General features: G+C 40.6%; 2 protein-coding genes across 7 annotated transcripts in view; one reads left to right on the plus strand and one right to left on the minus strand.

Annotated features, from left to right (window-relative positions):
- Positions 1-16,324, minus strand: part of SREK1IP1 (SREK1 interacting protein 1) — a 33,250-nt gene extending 16,926 nt beyond the window's left edge. Inside the window, exon 1 of the mRNA XM_038401706.2 lies at positions 16,239-16,324. Coding sequence (XP_038257634.1) covers positions 16,239-16,251 — 13 coding nt within the window. The 5' untranslated portion in view covers positions 16,252-16,324. The remainder of the gene's footprint in view (positions 1-16,238) is intronic.
- Positions 16,325-16,594: 270 nt separating this feature from the next.
- The window catches only part of CWC27 (CWC27 spliceosome associated cyclophilin), a 207,556-nt gene continuing 197,057 nt past the window's right edge, over positions 16,595-27,093 (plus strand). For 3 of the 6 annotated variants that reach the window (XM_038401696.2, XM_038401702.2, XM_043514171.1), the window contains exons 1-2: positions 17,937-18,425; positions 23,407-23,503. In XM_038401696.2, the coding sequence (XP_038257624.1) occupies positions 18,351-18,425; positions 23,407-23,503 (172 nt within the window). In that variant the 5' untranslated portion in view covers positions 17,937-18,350. Of the gene's footprint in view, positions 16,733-17,935; positions 18,426-23,406; positions 23,504-27,093 lie in introns of those variants that run through there. The other 3 variants (XM_038401697.2, XM_038401705.2, XM_038401704.2) reach the window with 2 other exon arrangements.

The following is a 27,093-nucleotide window of genomic DNA, read 5'->3' on the forward strand; positions in this document are numbered from 1 at the left end:
TAATTCATTAGCCTGCTAACTTCCACCTGATCATTGAGGTGTGGCACTCTGTACCTGTGTGAATGAAGCCTGGACACTGGATTCAAGAACTCGGGGTTAACAGCAGTCTGTCTGCTTTCCTTTGGTTTGTGAGTAAATCTGTGGGCCTTGCTGAATGGGGTTCTGAAATATCACTAAATAGTAGAGGTCATCCTCTTACATCTTGTTTTTTGTTTATAGATTGGAAGAGGAAAACAAGCTTTCCTGCTTTTCCAACTCCCACTAGGTTTCTTAACTTTGAATGAAGTAGTCATTGAACTGAACTAGTTGAAATAAACTGGAATGAAGAAAATACTCTCTCTGCAGTTACAGAAGAGGCTATTGCTGTCAAAAGCTGGTTTCGCACTTCAACAAAAACTGGTTACAGGTGCTTAGCCAGTGACTTCCACCAGTTTAGAGCTCTGACTTTCTTTAATACTTTATCAGAAAACGTACTGATTAATAGTATTTCTTGTATTTAGCCTAAATGATTTTAATAGATTATAATAAATGTAGGCTTTAACATAGATTGTCAATTTAAAAATTAATTTTCAACAGATTTATTTTTTAACTATATCTGTACGTAAATTAAAGTCTGATTTAAATCCAAAATCCAATTGAAATAAAAAATTTAACACAAAACAGATTTTCATTCACCCTATAATCATTACAAATTATATAAAATTTGTCATGTGCACTCATGCATTAATTGTACATACATATTTCCACAGAGACATACAAAATCTAAATTATGATTCTAGACTGCGAGATAAACACAAACTAGGGTTGTCAATTAATTGCAGTTAACTCACATAATTAAATCAAAAAATTAATTGTGATTAAAAAAATTAATCGCAGTTTTAATCACACTGTTAAACCATAGAACACCAATTGAAATGTATTACATATTTTGGATGTTTTCTACATTTTCAAATATATTGATTTCAATTACAACACAGAATACAAGTGTACAGTGCTCACTTTATATTTGATTACAAATATTTGCACTGTAAAAATGATAAAGAAATACTATTTTTCAATTCACCACATACAAGTACTGTAATCTCTTTATCATGAAAGTGAAACTTACAAATGTAGTTTTTTTTGTTACATAACTACACTCAAAAACAAAAACATAAAACTTTAGAGCCTACAAGTCCACTCAGTCTTACTTCTTGTTCAGCCAATTGCGAAGAGAAACAAATTTGTTTACATTTATGGCAGATAATGCTGCCCACTTCTTATTTACAGCATCATCTGAAAGTGAGAACAGGCATGGTACCATTGTAGCTGGCGTTGCAAGATATTGACATGCCAAATGTAGAATTATGTACAAAAAAAACCTGCACTCAAAAATAAAACAATGAAAGCTTTGGAGCCTACAAATCCACTCAGTCCTACTTCTTGTTCAGCCAATAGCTCAGACAAACAAGTTTGTTTACATTTGCAGGAGATAATGCTGCTGGCTTGTTTACAATGTCACCTGAAAATGAGAAAAGGAGTTCATATGGTATGGTTAAAGATTCTTATGCCTCTTCATTCTATGGCCATCGTTCCAATGAACTGATGATGCTCATTAAAGAATAATGTGTTAATTATATTTGTGACTTAATTCCTTGGAGGAGAATTGTATGTCTCCTGTTGCTTTACCTGCTTTCTGCCATCTATGTTATATTATAGCAGTCTTGGATGAGGAGCCACATGTTGTTTGTTTTAAGGACCTTTCCACGGCAAATTTGATAAAATGTAAAGAAGATACCAGTGTGAAATTTCTAAAGATAGCTACAGCACTCGACCTAAAATTTAAGACTCTGATGTGCCTTCCAAAATCTCAGAGGGATGAGGTGTGGAGCATGCTTTCAGAAGTCTTAAAAGAGCAACACTTCAATGCGGAAACTATAGAACCCGAACAACCAAAAAAGAAAATCAACCTTCTGCTGGTGGCATCTGACTCAGATGATGAAAATGAACATGCATCAGATCGTTATTGAGCAGAATCTATCATCAGCTTTGGATCGTTATTGAGCAGAACCTATCATGAGCATGGATGCATGTCCTCTGGAACAGTGGTTGAAGCATGAATATGAACATATGAATCTTTAGCGCATCTGGCACGTAAATATCTTGCAACACGGATTACAACCATGCCATGAAGTGAGCTGTAGCTCACAAAAGCTTATGCTCAAATAAATTTGTTAGTCTCTAAGGTGCCACAAGTACTCCTTTTATTTTAACCATGCCATATGAACTCCTGTTCTCATTTTCAGGTGACATTGTAAACAAGCTGGCAGCATTATCTCCTGCAAATGTAAACAAACTTGTTTGTCTGAGCTATTGGCTGAACAAGAAGTAGGACTGAGTGGATTTGTAGGGTCCAAATCTTTCATTGTTTTATTTTTGAGTGCAGTTTTTTTTTTCTACATAATTCTACATTTGTAAGTTCAACTTTCATGATAAAGAGATTGCACTACAATACTTATATTAGGTGAACTGAAAAATACAATTTCTTTTGTTTTTTACAGTGCAAATATTTGTAATTGAATAGAAATATAAAGTGAGCACTGTACACTTTGTATTATGTGTTATAAATTGAAATCAATATATTTGAAAATGTAGAAAACATCCAAAAATATTTAAATAAATGGAATTCTATTATTGTTTAACAGCGCGACAAATTGCGATTTTTTTTAATCACTTGACAGCCCTACTACAAACTGTAAAAAGTAAGTAGTCAGTAAATCAATATCTTAGCAACAGCTAGCCCTACAAATAAATTTTAAAATATTGTATAACTTTGGAAGATTAAAGAAGAGTATTACCTGTTGAATTGTATTTCTATATCCATAATATACCTCCTTATGTTATTATAACTTGTTAAGGTGCTAATACATTGGGGGTGGAGGCAAGAATCCTCCACAACACCATCTTATGGAATTAATAAGTAATCCTTTTTAATGAATATATTTGAGAAAATTTAAATTACTTTCCCCAAGCTAAAAAACTATGGTGAGAACTAGTTAAGAAAAATTTAAATAAACTTCCCATTCTCCTGATAGTTCATACATTTGTTTAACTACAATACTTATGTGTGAAAATTCACCTTTTGCATTCCAATAAACAAACTTAACTCTGTCCCACAGATGTACTTATGAATTCTTTCAACATATTCATATATTAATGATATATATGCTAAAGGAGACTATTATTTGAATCTGTAAGATGAATTTTTACACATCAGTATTGTATTAAATTATGAACTATCGGGGGAATAGAATATTTAAAGTTACATCAAATAGTTGTGACCATCCACACCCACTGAGAAACAACAAACTACTTTCAATTCACTCTGGGTCTTATCAGGAGGACAAGAGAAGTGAGGGAGAGAAGAAGTAGAGAGGCGCAAGAAGAACTTGGAGGGAGAAAAATGCAGAGAATGAAGGTGGAGAAGACTAGGAGAAAAGATCTATTGGGGCTGGACATGAGAAAGAGGGCAGATTTTGGTGAACAGGGATAAGAACCTTTTATGATATATCTACACTGAATCAGACACTCACGGCTGGCCCATGTCAGCTGACTCAGGCTCGTGGGGCTCGGGCTGAAGGGCAGTTTTTACTACCATGTAGCCTTGCAGGCTCAGGCTGGAGCCCAAGCTCTGGGACCCTGAGAACTGTCAATTCATAGAGGTTTAAGAGTTTGCTACTGGCTTTCAGTTAATGGACCTAGAGACAGATTTTTAAATATAATTTGATTTCCATGCAAGTTAGATACCTAATTACCTTTAAAAATCTGGTCTCTGCTCCTTTAGTTCATGCAAATAATGGCTCCAGATTGTAGATCCAGACTTCTGGGGTTCAGTCCTTATGAACAATTCAACTAGGAATGTTATATCAAAATAAAAGCTGTATTATCTGTTAGCATGGGTTATACATTCCCCCTGGCCAGGAAAGCTCAACCTAAGCATTAAAGATCCATAATAATTCAAGTTGTCATACACATTTGCATGGACTGAACATAGAATCTCAGAATCTAAAAGCATAAAAAAACCTCTACTGCTCGAACTAAAAGATTACATCCCTTAGTTAACAGACAATACACAACTCATAAACCTCTATATATGGAGACATGGTTAGCATGGGTTACATTGAGTCTTCTCTCCAGAGAACTTATGCCAACTTCAGAAGTACAACATTCTGTTATCATAACTTATACAGTTGTCAGTAACATTACTGAACCTTCACACTTCCTAACATAACACCAGCTTGTACAGCAGGACTTCACTTACACCGACGCAGGTTGCAGTGTGAAAGCATCTTTGTCGGCAGGAGTGCTCTCCTGACGACAAAGCTAACACCGCTTGCGGGGCTGGAAGTATTTTGTCAGCAAAAGTGTAGACAAAATATTGACAGAGAGCGTTCATACACGCTGACTTTTAGTGACAAGGCTGTGTCGGTACACAAAAGCTGCATAGCATATACAAGCCCTCAGTATTTTCATGAGGTAACTGAACTGACATATTTCAGAGTGTTGTCCATGTTAGTCTGTATCAGCGAAAACAACAAAGAGTCCTTGTGGCATCTTAGAGACTAACAAATTTATTTGGGCATAAGCTTTCGTGGGCTCACTTCATCACTGCAACTTGCGTCGGCAAAACTTTTGTCTTTCGTAGGGGGGGCTTTTTTAAGTACTCGTGAAAGACGAAAGTTTTGTCGGCAACGTTGCAGTGTAGACAAGCCCTGAGAGATACACTCCAGATATTGGACAGGATATTAGCTGAACAACTCCTTCCACAGGAAGGTGGTCATATTTTCTAAGAAAAAAACTGAACACGTACCATTTGTTCCCAAGCTTTCCTCTTAACACCGCTACCTCACCCCATTATAATGGCATCACTTTGTTTTTTCAGGATTTCTATTTTAAACAGGGGAAATTCAATTCTCACTCAAAACAGTTTTTAGAGGATTAATTTGACATTGACTTGACATAGGGCACCATAATGATACTTCTGCAGATTTAAAGTCCTATTATGTTAGGGAATAGGCCTACAAAGCTGTTACTAACACAAGAATTATTGGCACAATAAAGAATCCATAAGAACAATTACACTGGCTCTAAAGAAGCTGTTGCATCACAAATCCCTTCTTACAGATTTGGTAGATATCTATTTTAAGTTAAACCACAATGGAAACTGAACACCTCAGGGGACTAGAAACAGAAACATAGGTTTGGAAGGATCAGATTTTATTGGTCAACATCAATTTCATTATACACAAGCTGATGAAAAATACTTCAATTTATAATAGCTGAAATTTGCAGATAGGCAAAGAAAAATGCTGCCAGACAGTTTACTAGAATTTGATTGAAGGCTATTTACTTTGTATATTTTGGCAAGTGATATTGACAATTTGTGTTTCTACAGTTATAAAGCTTTAGCTTTCTGAATCTCAATGCCTACTGTTATTAAAAAAATGGTCTGATCCCCATAATTTCCCACAACTTTAAAATTTAAGTCAATGAAAACAGAAAAATTGCTTTAAAAACCCCACAAAACATCAATATCTGTGGAAACTATTTAAAAAAATTCAAAATTCTGCCAAGCCTAGAGATACAGAACCTTTGAGTTCTAAGGATGCCACTTCACTAGTGAAGTGGTTCAATTCTGAATGACATTAATTACTATTTAATGGCTGTTTGTGGTTTCTATTCAGCTCCTACTGAACAGGTGCCTATTGTAAAAAAAACAGATGAAACTTTCCATTCAATTTGCATACTTTATTAAATGCTTCCTCAAAAAGTACATCTAACATATTTTCCACTGACACCAACTGAAGTCATATATACTGATCAAAGCCAGGGCATAGGCCAAAACCGATTCTACCCAAACTGATTATATCTCAAGAATATAAAGATGATGCTCGCTGGTTGAATTTGGCATTGCACTTAGGTTTTTTTATTCAAGTATATCCCATTAGAGGGACTGAAAATAGAGAAACAGTACTTCATTAAGTAATTTGTTTATTAATTCCAGGTTCCTTTCAGTCTAAGGTCTATGTGCTTTCTTTATGTGAGTACAACATAATGAGGTTTGATATTTAGACTTGAAAAGCTATTTAGTCATCAAAAAAAGCAAAAAAATACAAAAGCCCTCCAATAATATATTCATTTGAGCAGTATTCATTGTTTGTACTGTAACCTGCAGATATTCTAGTTTATAGACAAAAATAGACAATAAACTGCATATTGTACCAAGAACAATACCATTACTAACTAATTCTGTCAAGGACCATTGAGACAATCTCTGAATTGAGAAATTAGTTTATAAACAATGTTCAAAAATGCTACTGAAGTGATCTTAACTCTTTTGTTGGATACTTAATGTGAGCATGCTTTCTTATATAAAAACAGATCTGAAATTTTATTAGATATAATTGGTACAAAAAGCTTGTCAGCTTTACTAGACAATCTCTGCTTTCCCCTTAACAAATCAGAAGAGCAGTTTTTATGTGCTCCTCTAAAACATACTTGAGACAAAATTATACCAAAGTTATAGAAACTCAAATTAAAAATGCTTTCCTACCTACTTTTCCTTCCTCCTACAGAGTTTTCACTGGAAATTCTAAAAAAAGTTCTAGAAGAGAATTGTTAAGAAGATGGAATTTGGATCCAAGGAGAGAAACACACAAACTAAACCAGGAGCAACAAATAAAAAAGGGAAATAACTTAGGAAAATCCCATGGGTAAGCAGGTACAGAACTCAAAATCTGATATATGGAGTAAAAATTTGCTTTTAATTAGGGCTATCAAGTGATTAAAATAATTCATCACAATGTTAAACAATAACAGAATACCATTTATTTATTTAAATATTTTTGGATGTTTTCTACATTTTTAAATATATTGATTTCAATTATAACACATAATACAAAGTGTACAGTGCTCACTTTATATTTGATTACAAATATTTGCACTGTAAAAAATAAAAGAAATTGTATTTTTCAGTTCACCTAATATAGTACTTTAGTGCAAATCTCTTTATCATGAAAGTTGAACTTACAAATGTAGAATTATGTACAAAAAAAACCTGCACTCAAAAATAAAACAATGTAAAACTTTAGAGCCTACAAATCCACTCAGTCCTGCTTCTTGTTCAGCCAATAGCTCAGACAAACAAGTTTGTTTACATTTGCAGGAGATAATGCTGCCGGCTTGTTTACAATGTCACCTGAAAATGAGAACAGGAGTTCACATGGCACGGTCATAATCCGTGTAGCAAGATATTTATGTGCCAGATGCGCTGAAGATTCATACGTCCCTTCATGCTTCGACCACCATTCCAGAGGACACGCATACATACTGTTGATGGGTTCTGCTCGATAATGATCCATAGCAATGCAGACCGATGCATATTCATCATCTGAATCAGATGCCACCAGCAGAAGGTTGATTTTCTTTTTTGGTTGTTCGGGTTCTGTAGTTTCCGCATTGGAGAATTTCTCTTTTAAGACTTCTGAAAGCATACTCCTCACCTCATCCCTTTCAGATTTTGGAAGGCACTTCAGAGTCTTAAATTTTAGGTTGAGTGCTGTAGCTATCTTTAGAAATTTCACATTGCTACCTTCTTTGCGTTTTGTCAAATCTGCAGTGAAAGTGTTCTTAAAACTAACAAAATGTGCTGGGTCATTATCAGAGACTGTTATAACATGAAATATATGGCAGAATGCGGGTAAAATAGAGCAGGAGACATACAATTCTCCCCCAAGGAGTTCAGTCACAAATTTAATTAATAGATTTTTTAACGAGCGCCATCAGCATGGAAATATGTCCTCTGGAAAGGTGGCTGAAGCATGAAGGGGCATACAAATGGTTAGCATATCTGGCATTTAAATACCTTGCAATGCCAGCTATAAAAGTGCCTGTTTTTCCTTTCAGGTGACATTGTAAATAAGAAGCAGGTAGCATTGTCCCCTATAAATGTAAACTAACTTACTTGTCGTAGTGATTGGCTGAATAAAAAGTAGGACTGAGTGGATTGTAGGCTCTAAAGTTTTTCATTGTTTTGTTTTTGAGTGCAGTTATGTAAAAACAACAACAAAACATTTACATTTGTAAGCTGTATTTTCATGATAAACAGATTGCATTACAGTACTTGTATGAGGTGAATTGAAAAATAGTATTTCTTTTATCGTTTTTACAGATCAAATATTTGTAACAGAAAAATAAAAAATGAGCTCTGTACACTTTGTTGTAATTGAAATCAATATATTTGAAAATATAGAAAAACATCCAAAATATGTAATAAATTTCAATTGGTGTTCTACCTGAAAGGGGGTTTCAAAGAGGATGGCTCTAGACTGTTCTCAATGGTAGCAGATGACAGAACGAGGAGTAATGGTCTCAAGAGGGTCTTCACTAAGAGGGTGGTGAAACACTGGAATGCGTTACCTAGGGAGGTGGTAGAATCTCCTTCCTTAGAGGTTTTTAAGGTCAGGCTTGACAAAGCCCTGGCTAGGATGATTTAACTGGGACTTGGTCCTGCTTTGAGCAGGGGGTTGGACTAGATGACCTTCTGGGGTCCCTTCCAACCCTGATATTCTATGATTCTATGATTCTATTAACAGTGCGATTAAAACTACGATAATTTTTTTAATCGAGATTAATTTTTTTGAGTTAATCACGTGTGTTAACTGCAATTAAATCAACAGCCCTACTTTTAATATTTTGTTTTTGATATCTTAATTTAGTAGCTCAGAAATAGTTTCATTTGTGGTACTAACGTAGAATATGCTATATCCTTTATAAAGCAATAAGCTAGGATGTAAAAAAAAATTAAAGAGGGTAGAAACAAGCACGCTTCAGATAAAGTCAGAAATCAGACACTGAGAATTCTTCCTATGATAGGATATTCTGTACAAAAAAATCTGAAGAATTTAGCCTTCTGAAAGTGACGTTAAAGTTGCATAATAATTTAATTTGTGTATTTTTCTGATTCTTTTGTTGTGGCTGCTTAATTGAATTGAAAATCCACGAGAAGAGATTCAAGGCTCTTTATTAATAACAGAATACTTCTTCAGACTTAAGTTGCAATTACATATATAAAATTCTTGACATTAAAAACAACCCCTCCCCCATTTCATTATTATATTTCACTAATATTACGCTAGTGTCTAGGAGCCCTAGTCATGGACTAGGACTCCACCGTATTAGGTGCTTTTCAAATACAGAACAGAAAGATAGTCCCTTTGTCCCAAGGAACTTGCGATAAACAAGCTGACAGCCCATTTCTTCTTTGCTTACACTGACATGACGTGACTTCATTATGGAGCAACTGCTGGCACTTCATAGTTAAGGTTGTAACTGTAAACTGATTCTCCCCCTTAAACTCCCCTCCTACTTCCCCCCCCATGGAAAAATAAATAGTGGCCTCAAAATTGGTACATGAGGTTTGAGGCTGAATTAGATCCTTTAACTAATTCTAAGTTAACAGGACAAGAGATTAATGATATTACATCAAAAAAAAATAACCAGATTTTAAATGGGAACTTCAAAATAGTATATCAGCTCCTATCAAGCTATATTTGGCTTGCGGGAATGCTCATTGTCTTCAGAAAGCTCTGCAGAACACCAAGGACCCATCAACCCACATATAAGAGTTCTAGAAAGCTAATTTGCCAGTGTATTAAAGGACACTGACAAGTTATGCAATACAGGACACATAAATATTATGAAGCAGAGTTTTCTACCAGTCTCATTCCTCCCTAACACACATCTTTTTCAGACTCCCTAAATTCAGCAGGAGGATTCCCACTTCAGTGCACTGGTTGAGGTCTTCAGAAGTGCAACACTTGCCTAGAAGGATGGTGAGATGCGGCAAGCTGCAAGACCACCGGACTTACGGATGGCAGAGAGGGAAGAGACTGCTGAGGAGGCGGCAATCTCTCATCCTTGTTTGTTCTCTGTGTATGGGCTGCATCGCTGGCCGTGGGCCCCTGAGTAATCAGCTGAGACAGCTCTGTTTGCTGGTGTCTTGGTAAGGGCCATGTGGCTCTATCCCTTTTACCTTTAATCGGCCAATGTCTCAGTAGTTAATTACTCCCTGGTAGTGATGGGTGGGGCTGAGCTGAGCTAAGCAGGGAGATTTGGTATAAAAAGTCACTTGCTAGGTGAACTCAAGAGCGGTGAACAGAGGAAGCTAACATGATAGTTTTGGGAGGAGTTCAGAGGGGGACAGAGAATTTCCTTCCAGGTTCAGATCTATGTTTGATTGCGCAGTGGCCAGGGACGGAACAGTGGGGGTAACCTACAATGGATGTGCCATGTTTTCTTTCCTGACTGAAGCTGGGACTTTCTGTGCATGAAGTACAAGTTCATGCTGGAAGAAAAAAATTATTATATTAGAAGGACAAGTAGAGATACTACTGAGAATCAGAGAAGCTGAGAAGTTCCTAGACAACTAAGTTCAGGAAACATCAGTACCTCAGGTTCCTGGAAGAGACAAACTGGCCACCAAGGAGTCAGAGAGAGGATGTCAGCAAAGGCATAGCAGTTCTTAATGACCAAAGGCAGAAGTCAAGGTGGCTTTTTACACAGTTGGAGACTGACAACGATGGGTAGGCTGCAGCCACCAGAGAGAAATGGACCTAGGAGGAATTCCACATAGCTAGAAGTTTCCCATTGATACCAGGTCCTTAATGTGGAAACTGTGGAAGATCTCTCTGAAGATCTGGCTGGTCTACGGAACAGAGAGATGTACAGGACTCACCTGTGGATGTGTGCTTGGCCCAACCTGTAAGAAAATCAAGCTTGCCCACAAAAAGAGATCTTCAAATGGCCAAGGAAGATTGATGATCTTTGTTGGGGATTCTACAACAAGAAGAACAGAAAGGACATTCTGCCAAGGACTGACAGACAAAAGACAGCATGCTGCTTTCCCAGAGCCAAGAAATGTCATGTCACACTAAGACTCGATAGGCTTCTGACGTTGATGGATAAGCATCCACTGGTGATAGTCTACATCAGCCCTAATGCCACTGCACTGTGGAGTCTCTCACAGATAATAGAGGACTTCAGGGAACTCAGAACGGAGCTGAAGAAGGAGAATGTCCAAGTGATCTTCGGTCTTCCTTCACCAAAGGACATGGAGGATCTTCAAGAAGTCAAAAGATTCTGAAAGTGAACCTCTGGCTAAGTAAGTGGTGAGGGTGTAGCGTTTTGACTTTGGGGAATATTGGTCCACTTATGGGGAGAATTGGCTGTACAGTTTGGATTGCCTTCATCTCAGTAGAAAGGGAACCATTTTTCTCAGGGACAGGCTGGCTACAGTAGTTAGGAGGGTGTTAAACTAATAACAAAAGGAGAAAATAAGAACAGGGAACAAATGGGCATTCATTTAGTACAAATCTGAGATGCTGTGAACACAAATAATCAAGGAACCAAAGGACAAAAAGAGAAAAAAAATTCTTTAATTATGTATACACCAATGCTAGGAGCCTGAAATTGCTCATTTATGAACAAAAATGTGATCCATATCAAGTGGGCAAAAGGGAAAGAGTAGTGGCACTCTGTCAAAAATGACATTATCTGTTTCCAAGACAATGAGAACTCAGAAGAAAGTGATCCATAAGCATTCAGAGTCAATGTCCTAACAGATATACACCCATTTTGTGCTTTTAGTTAGTGTCTGCTACAGACCACCAAATCACACTAAGGAAGAGGGTGACGTGCTTGTTAAATACATATCTATAATATCTAGGAAAAAAAGTTGTATGATCATGGGGGCCTTAAGTTTGAGTGACATATGGAGGTCACATGCTGTCAGTATTAACACATCCTCAGAATTTCTAAATATTCTAGATGACAATTTCCTAACTCAAAAAGTATTGCATTCAACATGGGCAAATTATACATTAGATCTCATCTTTACAGATGAAGAGGAATTCATCACAGAACTAAAAATTAGTGGTAGCTTAGGACAAGTGATTATGATTTGATCACATTTGTTACATGCAGGCAGAATAAAGTCCAAACCAGTAATATATGCACTTGGTGCTTTAAAAAGGCAAATTTCACAAAACTAAAAACAAATTATGAGCCATATCAGCTAGGAGGAAGAATTTAATCACAAAAATGTGAATGATAATTGGGAATTTTTAAAGAACGCTTTATCAGATGTCCCAAAAGCCACAATAACACAATCCAGAAAAGCTGTACTGGTTAAACTGACCTGGCTTAAAAAGTAAGTGAAGGGGGCTATAGAAAATAATAATAATAATGATGATAAAACAATATATAACAAATGAAAGAAAGGGGAAGTTAGCAATAATGAATATAAATCAGAAGCTATGAATTGTAGACAATTGATAAGGGAAGCAAATGGACACAAGGAGAAATCTATGCCCAGCAGAGTTAAGTACAAAAAGGACGAGTTTTTAAAAAGTATATAAGAACATAAAGAACCCTAATAATGGTTTTGGACCATTACTAAATGGAATTGGTGGAATTATTATAATAACGTAGAAAACACAAAACTGTTCAACAAATATTTCTTTTCTGTATTTGGGGATAAGCCAAATGATTTAGTCATCTCATATGATGATTACACTCTTTCCATAAAGATCTCTCATGAGGATGTTAGAGGGCAGCTATTAAAGTCAGAAATTTTTAAATTAGTAGGTCCAGATAGCTTGCATCCAAGAGTTTCAGCTTTCACCTTTATTCAACTGCTCTTCTACTAAGAGCTAATTTTATTTCCATACTGAGAAAGCTTGGATACAGAGTTATTTATACTCTACATTAAGCAGAGGCAGAGCTGGGTATCGTCTATATACTGTTGGCAATTCAGCCTGTACATTGTCACCAGCATTCCCAATGGTTTCACAGACATGGAATAAGGTGAGAAAAATAACTGAGCCTTGTGAGACACTGACTGCAGACAGAGGCTATGGAGGTGGAGAAACAGTTGCCCATAACAAACCTTTGGATTTGGTTTGAGAGAAAGGACTGTAGTCATTTCAGGATATCTCTGTTCATCCCCACACTTACTGGGTTGCAATAGGAGTACAGCAGACCCTCGCTAGAGTGCGGATTTGCATATAGCATGGTCGTGGCGATGGATCCCAAATTTAAATATTTAAATTGGGATCCATGGTAACGCGGCCCCTGCATTAACGCGGTATCATGCATGGATCCCGAACCCCATGATCCAGCGCGGGTCCGGTGTATTTGGTGGTGATGCAGAGAGACCCAGCAGAATTAGTATGGAATTATCTCCTTGCCTTGCCTATGATCAGGAAAAGATCATCCAAGAAGCCAAATGCTGTGTCTGCCTGTCTCTCTTTTTGAAACTCATGACTGGAGAAGATAGGAATTAATATGAGAATTGAAAGACGCATAAGGAACTGGTTAAAGGGGAGACTACAACTGGCCATATCAAAAGGTGAACTGTTAGCCTGCAGGAAGGTTACTAGTGGAGTTCCTCAGGGATCAGTCTTGACACCAATCTTATTTAACATTTTTATTAATGACCTTGGCACAAAAAATGGGAGTGCGCTAATAAAATTTCCAGATGACACAAAGTTGGGAGATACTGCCAATATGGAGGAGGACTGGAACATCATACAAGAAGGGTGGATGATCTTGAAAACTGGAGTAATAGTGTAAACCAGAATTTGACATTCCTTCAGTAACCCCAGAATGTGACAATACTGCCATCAGCCATCTTGTATGTTCAGTCACTGCTAGCTGAAAAAACAAACCCCACATGGCATAGCTAGGAATAATTTTGGCCCTGAGAGGCAAGGACATGTAGCTGCATGTTTGCAGTTCTACTAATAAGAATGGGAGGATGGAACAGGGAGTTAGTGAAAATAGAAGGAATGTTTGGACAGCCGACCTTGGTTTTAAGTGCCTCTGACACGTACGTTTTATTGTTATGACTAGAAATGCTTTGATACGAGATAATGAGTAGTTTGCTGAAATTATGAGAATTAGTAACCCTTTAGGGGTTACTATGGTGACCCACTAGGAGTCACTGTAAGTTATGTGCTTTGTTTAAAGTTAGCTATAAAAGATTAGGTGAAAGAATATGCTTTGGATCAGTCTGAGGAAGCTTTTTCTTTGGGCAACGATCTGACACCCAAGATCTCCAGCAGCTAGACAGAAGAAGGGCTCCAGGAAGGCTGGCTGTTGATTCCTCAAAACCATCTTAAACTTGGTAAATATAAAGGTTTAGTATGGTCTGAATCTACTGCTACAGCATGTGTGTGCATGCACATGTGCTTGAGACCTAATAAAAAAAAGCAGTTTTAGGTAAAAACACTCTTGTTTGTGCCAATCATTGATCAGATGGAAGAGCTGTGTCCCCATTGATTTATTCCTGATACCGCCTGCAGAGAAACACCTATCACTGCTTTGGGTTCTGAAAACCCAGTGTAACCATAGTAACAGGATGAAATTTAATAGTGCAAAGTGCAAGCTCATGCACCGAGGAACTAACAACAAGATTTTTTTCCTATAAGCCAGGGACATATCAGTTGGAAATGACAGAGGAGGAAAGAGACCTTGGAGTTTTGGTCAGTTACAGAATAACCATAAGCCACCAATGTGATGTGGCCATCAAAAAAGCTAATGCAATCCTAGGATGCATCAGGTAAGGTATTTACAGTAGACATAAAGAAATGTCATTACCATGTTACAAGCCACTGGTGAGACCTCATCTGTAATACTGAAGAAAGATGAATTCAAACCGGAACAGGGGCAAAAAAGGCTACTACGGTGATCAGAGGAACAAAGAACATACTTTCCAAGGGGAGACTTAGGGTACGTCCACATAGCAAAGAAAAAGCCCTGGCTGACCCATGACTGCCAACTTGGGCTCGGGGGTTTGGGCTGTGGGACTGTTTCATTGCTATGCGGACTTCTGGGCTTGGGCTGGTGCCCAAGCTCTGGGACCCTCCCACCCTGCAGGGCCCTAGAACCTGGGCTCCAGACTGAGCCCGGAAACCTACACAGCAATGAAACAGCCTCGCAGCCTGAGTCGGCTGGCACGGACATACTTTGCTGCATAGACAGACTCTTAAGGAGCCTGACTTGTTTAGCCTAACTAAATGAAGGCTAAGGGGAGGCTAAGGGGCTCTCTATAAACACATCAGAAGAATAAAAAGGGAGAGAAGCTATTTAAATTAGGGGCTAATGATGGTACAAGAACAAATGGCTATCATCTATCAGTCCACCAGTTTAGGCTTGAAATTAAACAAAGATTTCTAACTATCAGAGTGAGGTTCTGGAATAGCTTTCCAAGGGAAGCAGTGAAGGCAAAATACCTAACTGGTTTCAAGACACAGCTTGATAAGTTTATGGAGGGGATGCTATGATGAAATTGCCTACAATGGCAGGTGGCCCATCTACAACTCCAAGTAGCAAATATCTCCACTCCAATAGCCAGAGATTGGCCATTAGATGGGGAGGGCTGTGAGTTACTATAGAATATTTTCCCCCCAGGTATCTAGCTAGTGTGTTTCATGAACACGCTCAGGGTCTAACGGATTGCCATATTTGCGATCAGAAAGGAGGTTTCCCAAACACCAGACTACAGATTTTCACCTTCCTCAGCAGCATGGGGCTCAGACCACTTGTAGGGTTACACTACTATAAATGGTGAATTCTTTGCAATTTGAAGTCTTTAAATCATGATTCAATGAGTTCAGTAATTTAGCCAGATTATGGGATTATTACAGGAGTGGGCGGGTGAGATTCTGTAGCCTGCAATGTGCATGCCAGACTAGATGATCATGATGAGCCTTTCTGACCTTAACCTATCAGTATAAAACCACTTTTCCACACCATGAAATCTGGGTTTCTTTCCTTCAGTCTGTTTTGTTTTGTGACCGCTTCCCCTCCAGGCTGATACGCGGTCCCCACTCGCTTTCTGGCTCTTTTAAAGCTTCACTTTGTGTTCTCACCCTGGGCACCGTTTTGTAGGATTGTCTCCCACCTGGTCTGAGCGGGGCACCTTCCCCTCCGCCCTCTGCTCTTTACTCACTCTCCCAAGAGGGGTCCTGCCCGCTTCAAGTAAGGGCGACCGGATGTTTCACTAGGGGACGCCCGCACCGCCTATGCGGGGAGCCGACGGCCCCGGGCAGCCAGGCTCCCTTCCTTGCCTCCCGCGCTACGTGTCTCAAGGGTCTCCTCGGGCGCCCGCTCCCCCCACGCCAGGATGGGCCCCTCACCTGGCAGCGCCATGGAGCCAAGGGCCCTGCAGCGTCTCCCCGAGCTGAGCCGAACCCAGGCGGTGGCGCTTCCCGGCCGGAGGCCTTTGGGCAGCGCACTCCGGGCCGCACCATTAGACAGGGAGAGGAGGGGTGAGTGAAATCACCCCGGGGACGGGGTGAGGAGGCGAGGCGGAGGAGCCGGAGCCGGAGCCGGAGCCGGGTCAGCGTCAGGATTAGGAGGCGCGACGGAGGCGGCGCGTTTCTCAGCGATTGTCCGGCGGCTCCGCGCTCGGCCTCTCGTCCCGGCTGCCTCCCCCCGCGACGCGGCGCCGGATCCCGGGGTCCAACATGGCGAGAGGTGCGCGGGGCTAGTTGGGGCTTCCGCAGCGCCGGGACTGGAGCGAAAGCGGAGCCGGCCCCGTCCTCGCGGCGCCCCCTCCCCTCAGCCCTAGCCCACCCCCGCCGCCAGCATGAGCAACATCTACATCCAGGAGCCTCCGACCAACGGCAAGGTGAGCTCCCGCCTCGGGCGCGCCGGGGGCGCGTGAGGTGGGATGGGGCAAGGGACCGGCGTGTGAAGCTGGGAAGGGAGCCAGGAGCGAGAGGGGCAGCTTCGCTGGCCATCATCCGCACCCCCGTTATAAAAATGGTTCCCGCGCCCCCTGTGCTACACCCCTTGGCAGGTGCGAGTTACGTTAGCGAACAAGAAAGCTTTCAATTGAACCTATATTAGCTCTTTTATTATACCATGGAGAGACAAAAGGTCAAATGGTGTCTATGGCCCTAAACCAGCACCCAGGTACAAGTACCCGTCCCCACCCCGGACAGGTACTTGTACCTGGTTAGCGAACAGTGGCCTCTGTCAGCATATAGCTCCTGTACCTGCAGGCTTGGCTGCTTGCTTCTGCGCTGCGCATACTCCCCAGGAGTGTTTGGGTCGATACAAAGTGCCTCCACCGAGGTTAGGTATCCCAGCCTGCAAACCGCTACCGTCTAGCTCAGAGGTTCTCAACGTTTTTCTTTCTGAGCCCCTTCTCCCATGCTATAAAAACTACTTGTGCCAAAACAACTGGTTTTCTGCATATAAAAGCTAGGGCCAGCGTTAGGGGGTAGCACACAGGGCAGTTGCCTTGGGCCCCATGCCCCAGAAGACCTGAAAGCTAAGTTGTTCAGGCTTCAGCTTCAGCCCCATGTGGTGGCTTTTCAACTTTCTGCCCGGGGCCCCAGCGTGTCTAACGCTAGCCCTGCTTGGCAGACCCCCTGAAACCTGCTCAGGTCCCTGCAGTGGGGCCTGGAGCCCTGGTTAGAACCGCTATTCTAGCGCGATGTCTTTTGCGAAGTCTTCTCCTGTGGTGGGATAGAAATGGCTCACCCAGTGATCTGTGGAAGATGAGTCAAGTTCCCAGCATGCAACTTAGCATAATAAGGTTAGAAAGGACCACAAGGGTCATCTAGTCTAACCCCTTGCCAAGAGGCAGGATTTGTTGTAGCTAAACCAGCCAAGGCAGATGGCTCTCCAGCCTCCTTTTGAAAATCTCCAGTGAAGGAACTTCCAAAACCTCCTGACGTAGTCTGTTCTATTGTCCTACTGTTCTTATGATTATGAAGTTTTACTTGAGATTTAATCTAATTTAAACTTTCTCCATCCCATAATGTCATCCCTATCCCATCATTTTTATGCTATTTTTTAAAAAAAAAAATCCCAAAAGCCTACATGGTACTTATAGCTGCCTGCCATCTCTGACAGAAGCATGGAGCCTGCAGAGCTCTGTGCTATTGCCATGAACCTTGCAAATACAGAACACACAATCTCTGGTTATGAGTAGAGCTGCAGGAAGAACCGCAACAACAGGGGATATGATGATTTCTTTGATGAGCGACTGCTGAGGAACATCATAAAACACAATTCAAGGTTATTAATGGAGCACTGCGTCAGTGCTCTTTTCTCAGGCCCAGATTGGTGGGATCACATCACAGTGCAAGTTTGGGACAACGAGCAGTGGCTGCACGACTTCCAGATACAAAAGGCCACCTTCTTGGATCTATGTGCCAAGCTCACTCCAGCTCTCCAGTGCAGGGATACCAGAATGAGAGCTTTGCTGGCAGCTGAGAAATGAGTGGAACCTCGTGATGTCATATTGCTACCGGTCAGTGGGAAATCATTTTGGAGTTGGAAAATCTACAGCGGGGACTGTTGTCATGCAAGTATGTGGGGTTATTAATCGTTTTCTGCTGCACAGGACTGTGACTCTCAGAAATACACAGGACATAGTGCATGGATTTGCAGCAATGGGGTTCCCAAGCTGTAATGGGGTGATAAGCAGCACACACATCCCTATATTGGTATCAGCTCACCTTGCCATAGGGTATATCAATAGAAAAGACTACTTTTTTGTGATTATGCAAGCTGATCACTAGGCATGCTTCACTGATATCGATGTGGATGGGGAGGGAGAAGTGCATGATGCTTGCATCTTTAAGAACTGGACTGTTCAGAAAGCTGCAAGCAGGGACATTCTTTTCTGACTATAAGGTTACCATTTGCAATATTAAAATGTCAATAGTGATTTAGGGGGACCCAGCCTATCCCTTGTTCTTCAGCTCATGAAGCCATATGCCAACCACGTCAACAGCACCAACGAAAGGTTGAGCTTTCAGCTCAACAGATACAGAATGACCACTGAATGTGCTTTTTGTAGATTGAAGGGATGCTGGCAGTATTTATCCACAAAATTGCATCTCTGAGAATACTATTCCAATGGTTATAGCTGCCTGCTGTGTCTTGCATAATATCTGCAAATGGGAAAAAGCTACCTCCGGGGTGGAGGACAGAGGTGGAGCAGCCAGACACAAGGGTTATTACAAGAGCTCAACTTGGAGCTGTGTGGTTGAGAGAGAGCTTGAAAGAGCATGTTAATGGCCAACTACAGTAATGTGCTGTACTGGAGTGTGGTCTGGCCCTGAAGTTTTAGGGGCTTTTAGGAATTCTATACAGCTAGTTATACATTTATAAATATTACACCATGTCTTTTAGTGAACCTATGAATTATGAGGTGCTTGCTGTACATATAATTATGTATTATTACACTGTGTTTCACTGAACCTGTGAGTTCTGTGATACTGTACAGTTACAAGTAGTGTGTTTTGAGTACTGCTATATATTCTGCCATATGTTTTGTGAACTAATAAAGATGTTTGTTTTTAAAAAATGTATTGTGTAGCAAAAACTGTGCCAAAATCCAATGCTGAAATTAACCTCACATTTTAACAGAAATTAAAGCATGAAACTTTTAAAATTAGAAAGACAGAAAACATCCCTGTCCCTTTCATTACACAAATGAAACTCCTGGGAGAATTCTGTACTCTTGGGGGGAATTCTGCAACAAAAAATTCTGCACCTAATATTTTAAAATTCTGCATATTTTATTTCTCAAAATAACATAAGCACACCAGTTTCAATTATTTTTGGTCATTTATTTCAAAATACCTGTCAGCAAGTATATCTATAACATACTTTATAATACAGACAACAAAAAATTCAAAATGTTTTTTGACAAATAGATTCCTTACTAGGCATATTAATACAGAACTCTGAGTAATAATTCATTTAAACTACAATACAGAACTGTATTTCCCACACCTCGCAGAAGCAGTGCAAAGGCTTGAGGGAGTCAGGGGTAATGGAGGAGCTGAGGGAGAGGAAGTAAATGGCTGTGAAGGAGCCTGGTTATGAACTTGGAGGGTTGTTGAGTATGGGAGGGAAAAGTATGAAACTGTGTGTTGGGGGGGGGTAGTTAGGGAGCTTTCCACCATGCAGACCCTTGCTGACCCCTAGCCTCTCCCATTCAGTCAGGCACATCTGCCCCATCCCCATGTGTCCTGCACCCCTCCCCTGTCCCCATGTATCTCTGTACCCCCACTCCCCTGTCCCTATGTGTCTGTGTCTCTGTGTGCCCACTCAGTCACCCTCTATCCCTATACAGCTCTGCACCCCCTTCCCCATCACCATGTGGCCTGCACCTCCCCACTGTGACCCTGCACCTCCATTCCCATTCAGCTCCTGCCTCAGTCTGTCCTCCTCCACTAGCCCTGAGGAGCCCCTGTCTGATGCTCCCAGCACCTCATGCTGTCTGTCTTCCCATAGCCCCTGTCTCCTAACCTGGCCTGACAGACACTGCAAAGAAGGCAGGCTCTTTCTCTTCTGTAGCTGGCTGGGAGCTGCTGCTGTTCTTGTGCCACAGTTCCTTCTGGTGGGCAAAAGGTGGAACTGCAGAAACATTTTGGCAGAAGCTTTTTTCTGTGCAAAACATTTAAAATATGCATGGCTCATTAATTATGTATGTGCACAGTAGCACAGAATTCCCCCAGGAGTAATTTTGGCTACACATACACCAACTGTCTCTCTTTCAGGTCAGTGTATGTGAAGCTGTGGTTGGCCTTATCATCTCCCCAGTGTTGAGCTGGTAGGAGTAGGGATGTGGTCCATGATGCCGTGTGGAATGTGGTAGGGGTATAGAGAGCTGCTACACTAGTTCTCAGATGATTGCAAAGGGTGGTGAGTCTGTGATTGTTGGACCTGTAGATCAAGAGTCTACATCATGTGTGTTTGCTGCTTGAGAACACCCTCCCCCATATCTTGCTGCATCTCCCTTGCCTTTTCCTGCTGGGACTCATTGGCCTTCCTCCTGTACGCTCTTTCCTTCGCCATATTGTCTGCCATATTTACCTTCCAGGCCCCTTGTTTGTGGTCCGATGCAGAACTGGCTTGTAGGATCTCGCTGAACGTGTCTTTCCTAGTCCTCTTCTTTCTCCTCCTTATCATGATCAGGCATTCTGTAGGTGTGGAGGGGGTACCCCTCAAGGCCTCAATGGAAGCAGCTACAGGTAAAACAGATATATCATTGGATTTACAGTCACAACAGAAAGGGAAGGATGAGTCTCAAAACTCCCTTCCCTTATTCCCATAACATTTTAAAATAAGTAATGCTTATTGATACTTTAGCTTTGGCGTGCACAGCACCACTCTCCAGCCCCAGCCAGGGTGAGTATGGCTTGCCAGAGATGAAGGGAGGAGAATGAGGAGGGTATTAAGATTTTTTTTTGGTTGCATGAAGCAATAAAATGGTGGTCCTTATTTTCATAGGACAGTGGCACTGTGTACTGGCACTATTTTCAATAGGTGGTAGTGATTTTAACTGATATCTCCCTTCTGAGAGAGGACAAAGGCATAGAGAACACAGCCGCTGCTAGTGTCCTGAAGCTGCCCAGGCCTGTGTGTCACTAGCCAGTTGACTGCAGTGGTGCCTGCTGAAGTCATTGTGGAGTGGTATAGGAAAGTGTCCTACCATGGAAGAAGAAATAAGGCTTCTATCCCTAAAAACCTTTGAGAGAGGATTGCAGAGCATCTCCATGAAAGTTTTATCGAGTTCTCTCAGAAGGATACATGGGACATCCCTACGTACATCTATAGATTGCTCCGCGTGCCTACCCCCGCCTTACCCTACACGGGAATAAAAAGCAGATAACAATGTCACATTTATTTGTTGTATCGCTCCCACTTGTCATGTGAATAAAACAATGAAAAGTCGATACTTGTGTCCTGTTTACTTGGGACTGGGCTGGACACCATCTTTAAATTTAACATTGTAAGGAAAAATGCATGCACACGCTTACCTGAGGTTTCGTCCCCTTCGTAAGGCTCATTCTGATGGGACTGGCTAGGTTGTTGTAGAGTCTCAAACAGGTCCTGGCTTGTGGCATAGCTGGACACCCTTGCCATATATCCTCTCCTTTTTTCTCCCCTGTTCACAGCAGGGGTCACTGTTGCAGGCTGTTCCAAGGTATCCATGATTTCCTGTGGAGTGCTGGTGGCGTCTCTGCCAAGAATGGGATGCAGCTTGTAAAAGTGATAGGTCTGTGGTGCATAGGGTGAAAAATCAGGATGGGGGTGGGGAGCAATAGGCGCCTATATAAGAAAAAGCCTCAAATGTTGGGACTGTCTCCATAAAATCAGGACAGTTGGCCACCCTAGTGGCTGGCATAGCACCAGATCAATTGTTGGCCTATGCGACCTTGTAGTATGCCTGCCTCAGTTCCTTCCCTTTCAAGCAGTACTGCTGCTAATCCCTATTTTATCCCTTCATCTGTGTCCCTTGTGCAGTCTTTTTGTAGATGTCCACATTTCTTGCACAGCCTCTTCTCTCTATAGGCCCAGGAGATGCAAGGCCTCCTGTGTATTCCAGGTGGGAACACATTTAGTATGTGGAGCCAGCATGGTTGGCAGTTGCACACAACAAGGGAGAGCTGCTAGGTGTGCTCACCAAGGTGGGCAATCAGGCAAAGCCATTTAAAAAATAAAAGGTGGTGGCTTCCAGTCCCTGTGACCTCTGGGCGGTAGAGTTCACAACTGTGACTAGAGTGGTCACTGTTGCAGGAAATGGGGCATTGTGGGACAGTTGCTGGAGGACTGTTGGGGTTAGCGTATCTTGACTCCTCTGTTTTTTCCACCAAATGCATCCGATGAAGTGAGCTGTAGCTCACGAAAGCTTATGCTCTAATAAATTTGTTAGTCTCTAAGGTGCCACAAGTACTCCTTTTCTTTTTGTCAGATTCACTGTGTTAACCTCTGTAGGTCGACTGTGGCTCCAGGCCATTTGAAGAGATGGTTTTACTGCTTCACAGTTGTGAGCTGCTTACATTGGCCAGAGTGAAAATATTGAGTGTAGGCACATGTATAAATAGGTTGACAAAAGGTAGATTATATCAACCTAACTTTATAGTGTCGACCAGGCCTAATTTTACTACACTCCTGGTAGTAAAGTTATGCAAATGCATAAGTGTTTGCAGGATCTGGGCCTAAATGGACAAGATAGACAGAGACAGGAAAGGAAAGAAATACAGAGAGATGAAGAAACTTGCCTAATGTCACACAGTGGGCCATTGGTAATAGTCTTACAAAAACTATTCTTTGACGTGTATCAGACAAACCGTAGGACAAATAGTCGACATCTAGTACATTAAAATAGGTGCCACTGAAAACCAGACCAATTTCCTAATTTTGTTCTTGCATTCCTAAAATTGGATGAAGAATTTTTTTACTTTTGACTGTATTATTTGATCAGAGACTTCACCTGTAAATGTTTAAGTGCAATAAGACTAAATAGTGTATTTTCATATATTTTTATAGGTTTTACTGAAAACAACAGCTGGAGATATTGATATAGAGCTATGGTCAAAAGAAGCACCAAAAGCATGCCGAAATTTCATCCAGCTTTGTATGGAAGGTAATGATTGAGCTGGACAGTAGTTGTTGTTAATATTATTCAATGTACAGTATTGGTGACTTCTTACATTTTATGCTTTTTCATAAAACAGGAATCACAGGAATAGTACACTAATGTCCAAGGGAATTGACATTAAGATATAGTTACCAGTGTTCAGGAAAACTAGAAGCGTTGAGAAATACGTTTTTCAAAGCTATAGAAAGAGACCTTAGACAAAGAATTTTAAAAAGCATTTTAAATATGTTTCTCAAATCCAATAGATGGCAGGTTATTACTGAACTACAATACATGAGAGACTTAAGAGGACTTACTCTGTGGGTATTTTGTAACGTGTAACTATGTTCTTCAGTAAACTCATGAAATGATAGCCAAGCAGTCCAAGGAAGTCTCTTGAAAAATTACTTTGTGCATCACTCTCCTTTCCCTACTTTTGACTTCCCTGTTTTCTTTCAAAAATATCTGGGGATTTTTAATATTTCATTGTGCTGCCATTTCAGAATGGTGGGAGCTCTGTAATCCAGATCAAAGAAATGGGGTTTGGGGATTAAACGATCTGCCTTGGGAAAACCACACCATAGGAAGATGAAGGAGCTTGTAACTACACAGTATTTCCAGCTGGTGCCACTACCCCTTTTATGTATCTTTTAGGGGTAAGGTACCTCAAGACCCCTTCTGATGTGTACCATTTCTTGAAGATATCCTCTGTTCAGGAGATTTTCACTTCTGTCTTGTGCCTCCAGCATAAATCAAACTCATCATTTCTTGTAGAGCTAGAACATATCTGTTTGAAAGGCATTCAGTCCTGGTATAAAGACTTCAAGTGATGGAGTCCCTTGATAAGTTGTTCCAATGATCAGTTACCCTAATATTTTTTTTTAGTCTGAATTTGTCTAGTTTCCACTTCCAGCCATTGGATCTTATTATGCCATTGTCTGTCTGCTCAATTAAAGAGCTTTCTACTGTTGGAAATCTTCTTCCCTTGTAGATACTTATAGATGATAATCAGGTCACCTCTCAGTCTTCTCTTGGATAATCTGAACAGATTGAGTTTCTTATCTTTTTAGCTGTAAGGCAAATTTTTCAGACCTCAAATCATTCTTGTAGCTGTTTTCTGAGCTCTTTCCAATTTGTCAATATTGTTTTTGAAACATAGATGCCAGAACTGAACTCAGTACTCTAGTAATAATCTCACTAATGCCATATGCAGAGGTAACATCAACTCCTACTTGATAATCCCCTGTTTATATATACAAAGATTGCTTTAACCCTCTTAACAGCTGCATTCCAGTGGGAGCTCATGATTGTTTGGTTATCCACCATGAGCTTGAAGTCCTTTTCAGTCACTGTTTTCTGGATACAGTTCCTTTCTCCCTCCCGGATGCAGGACTGTATTCAGAGGCCTACGCCATGCACCAAGGAGACACCAGTCCCTCATGAAACCATGCCCAGATGAGACTATTATAGCAGTGAATTCCACATTGGTTGTTGCTCCAAGCACTAAGAAGAGCACTGTGCTCCTTGAGCTAAGGCAGAGACCCATGAAAAAGACAATGTCAATCTCTGAAGCACAAAGATATTAGTGACCCATGAAAAAGGTAATGTCTTTGTGCTTCAGAGATTCATATTGTCTTTTTCATGGGTCTCTGCCTTAGCTCAAGGAGCACAGTGCTCTTCTTAGTGCTTGGAGCAACAACCAATGTGGAATTCACTGCTATAATAGTCTCATCTGGGCATGGTTTCATTATAGCAGTGAATTCCACATTGGTTGTTGCTCCAAGCACTAAGAAGAGCACTGTGCTCCTTGAGCTAAGGCAGAGACCCATGAAAAAGACAATGTCAATCTCTGAAGCACAAAGACATTACCTTTTTCATGGGTCACTAATGTCTTTGTGCTTCAGAGATTGACATTGTCTTTTTCATGGGTCTCTGCCTTAGCTCAAGGAGCACAGTGCTTTAATCTGTCATGATTGACACTATCTTTATCCTTCTAGTCAGGTCTGCAACCCAGAAGTTATTTTTGATTCCCTCACCCCCATATTTATGCTTTGTCCAAATCCTGCCACTTCTTCCTCCCTGGCTTCTTGTCTGAGCCTTCAACACTGGGTAGACATCAAAAGCTCTTGTCCAAGTCTGGGTTACCTCTCATCTTGATTTACTCCCAGGCATCTCCTATCTTCCTGGCTTCACTCCCTTCCTATGATATATATGTTATCGTCCCCAATGAAACCCTCCATACACTTGCCTTTTCTCCAGGCATCAAGTTCAAGTTTCTTGTCAATTTCTTCATGGGCCTAAATAAATCTGTTCCTCCTTAGTTATCCACTCATCTCATTGTGTTGCTCCAATGGGCTTTGTTAATTATGCCTGCTATGGATACTCCTTTATCCTACAAATGCCTCCAGGTGTTACAGATGGAATGCCTTCCTTGAAATCATCTGAAAGGCAAATACAATTCTCCTTTTAAGACCCACCACTGCTGTGATGCTTACAAGAAAATAAGTAATTTATTGACATTTAGATTAATAGTTTTTAAGGCCGGGGGACCATTATGACTATCAAATTTGACTTCTTCATTAACACAAGACAAGGAACCTCACCTAGAGATTTCTGCATCAGGTCCAAAACTTCTGTTATGCATATCTTTTAAACTGACAACCAATCTATATATAAGAATATTTAGGTTTAGGGGCAGGTGAGGATAGTTTTGTGTTTTTAATTTTTGGGAAAAAACCCCACCCACCTTCTAGCCTATGTTGCTGCATCATTTTATTAGGTTTTTCATCTTCCTTCCCCTCCTCTCCCTGGCCCTTCTATTGGTTGTTTGTTTTGAATTTATCTCTTTAAGGCAACAGCTGCCTTTCTATTTATTTCTTCAGCACCTTGAACACTGCCAAAATATTAATAATGAGAAGGACTTCTCAAGAAACATAAATTGGCCAAATGCTATGAAGTAACAATTTTACACTGATAATTAATTTTGAATATCTGATTTATGGCACCCAGTTTACAACACTATCCTAAACACACAGAGTTCTGGAATAGTGTATAATTATGTCATAATGATGAGGCTTGCAGGGAAGGGAGTAAAAGTTCACATTTTATATGAGATTATTAGAGAAAGAGTAAAATTTGTTTTCAGTAGTCAGAATAACAACATTACTAATATGGTGAAAAAAGGTTTGAAATCTATGAAGACTTCTTGAACTTGGCTTATTTTAAATGGAAATATCTCTGTCTACAGTATAAAATTTGTAAGTCCTTCATTGTCTTAAAACATCATATTTTTTTTAATTGACCTGCTACATATGTCAAGCAGAGTTAAATTTTCACCTCCCAGAAGCTGTTTTGATTTCCCTATAATAAAACCAAGAAGCACAATAGACTCAGTATTTCAGAGTCTGATTGGAGTACCATATAAGGTGAAACTGATGAATACTTGTCAGTGTTGGTGTGTAGCCAATACCATTGTTTGGCTATACTAAATTATAGATGTATATGGAAAGCTTTGGTCATAGAGAGGGAAGAAAAGAATGAAAGGAGGAAAAACCTTCCATGCTCAAAATGTGAGAGTAGAACCCTGTTCTGTCAAT

The sequence above is a fragment of the Dermochelys coriacea genome, chromosome 5 (assembly GCF_009764565.3).
Source record: "Dermochelys coriacea isolate rDerCor1 chromosome 5, rDerCor1.pri.v4, whole genome shotgun sequence".
NCBI classification, from domain to species: domain Eukaryota; kingdom Metazoa; phylum Chordata; order Testudines; family Dermochelyidae; genus Dermochelys; species Dermochelys coriacea.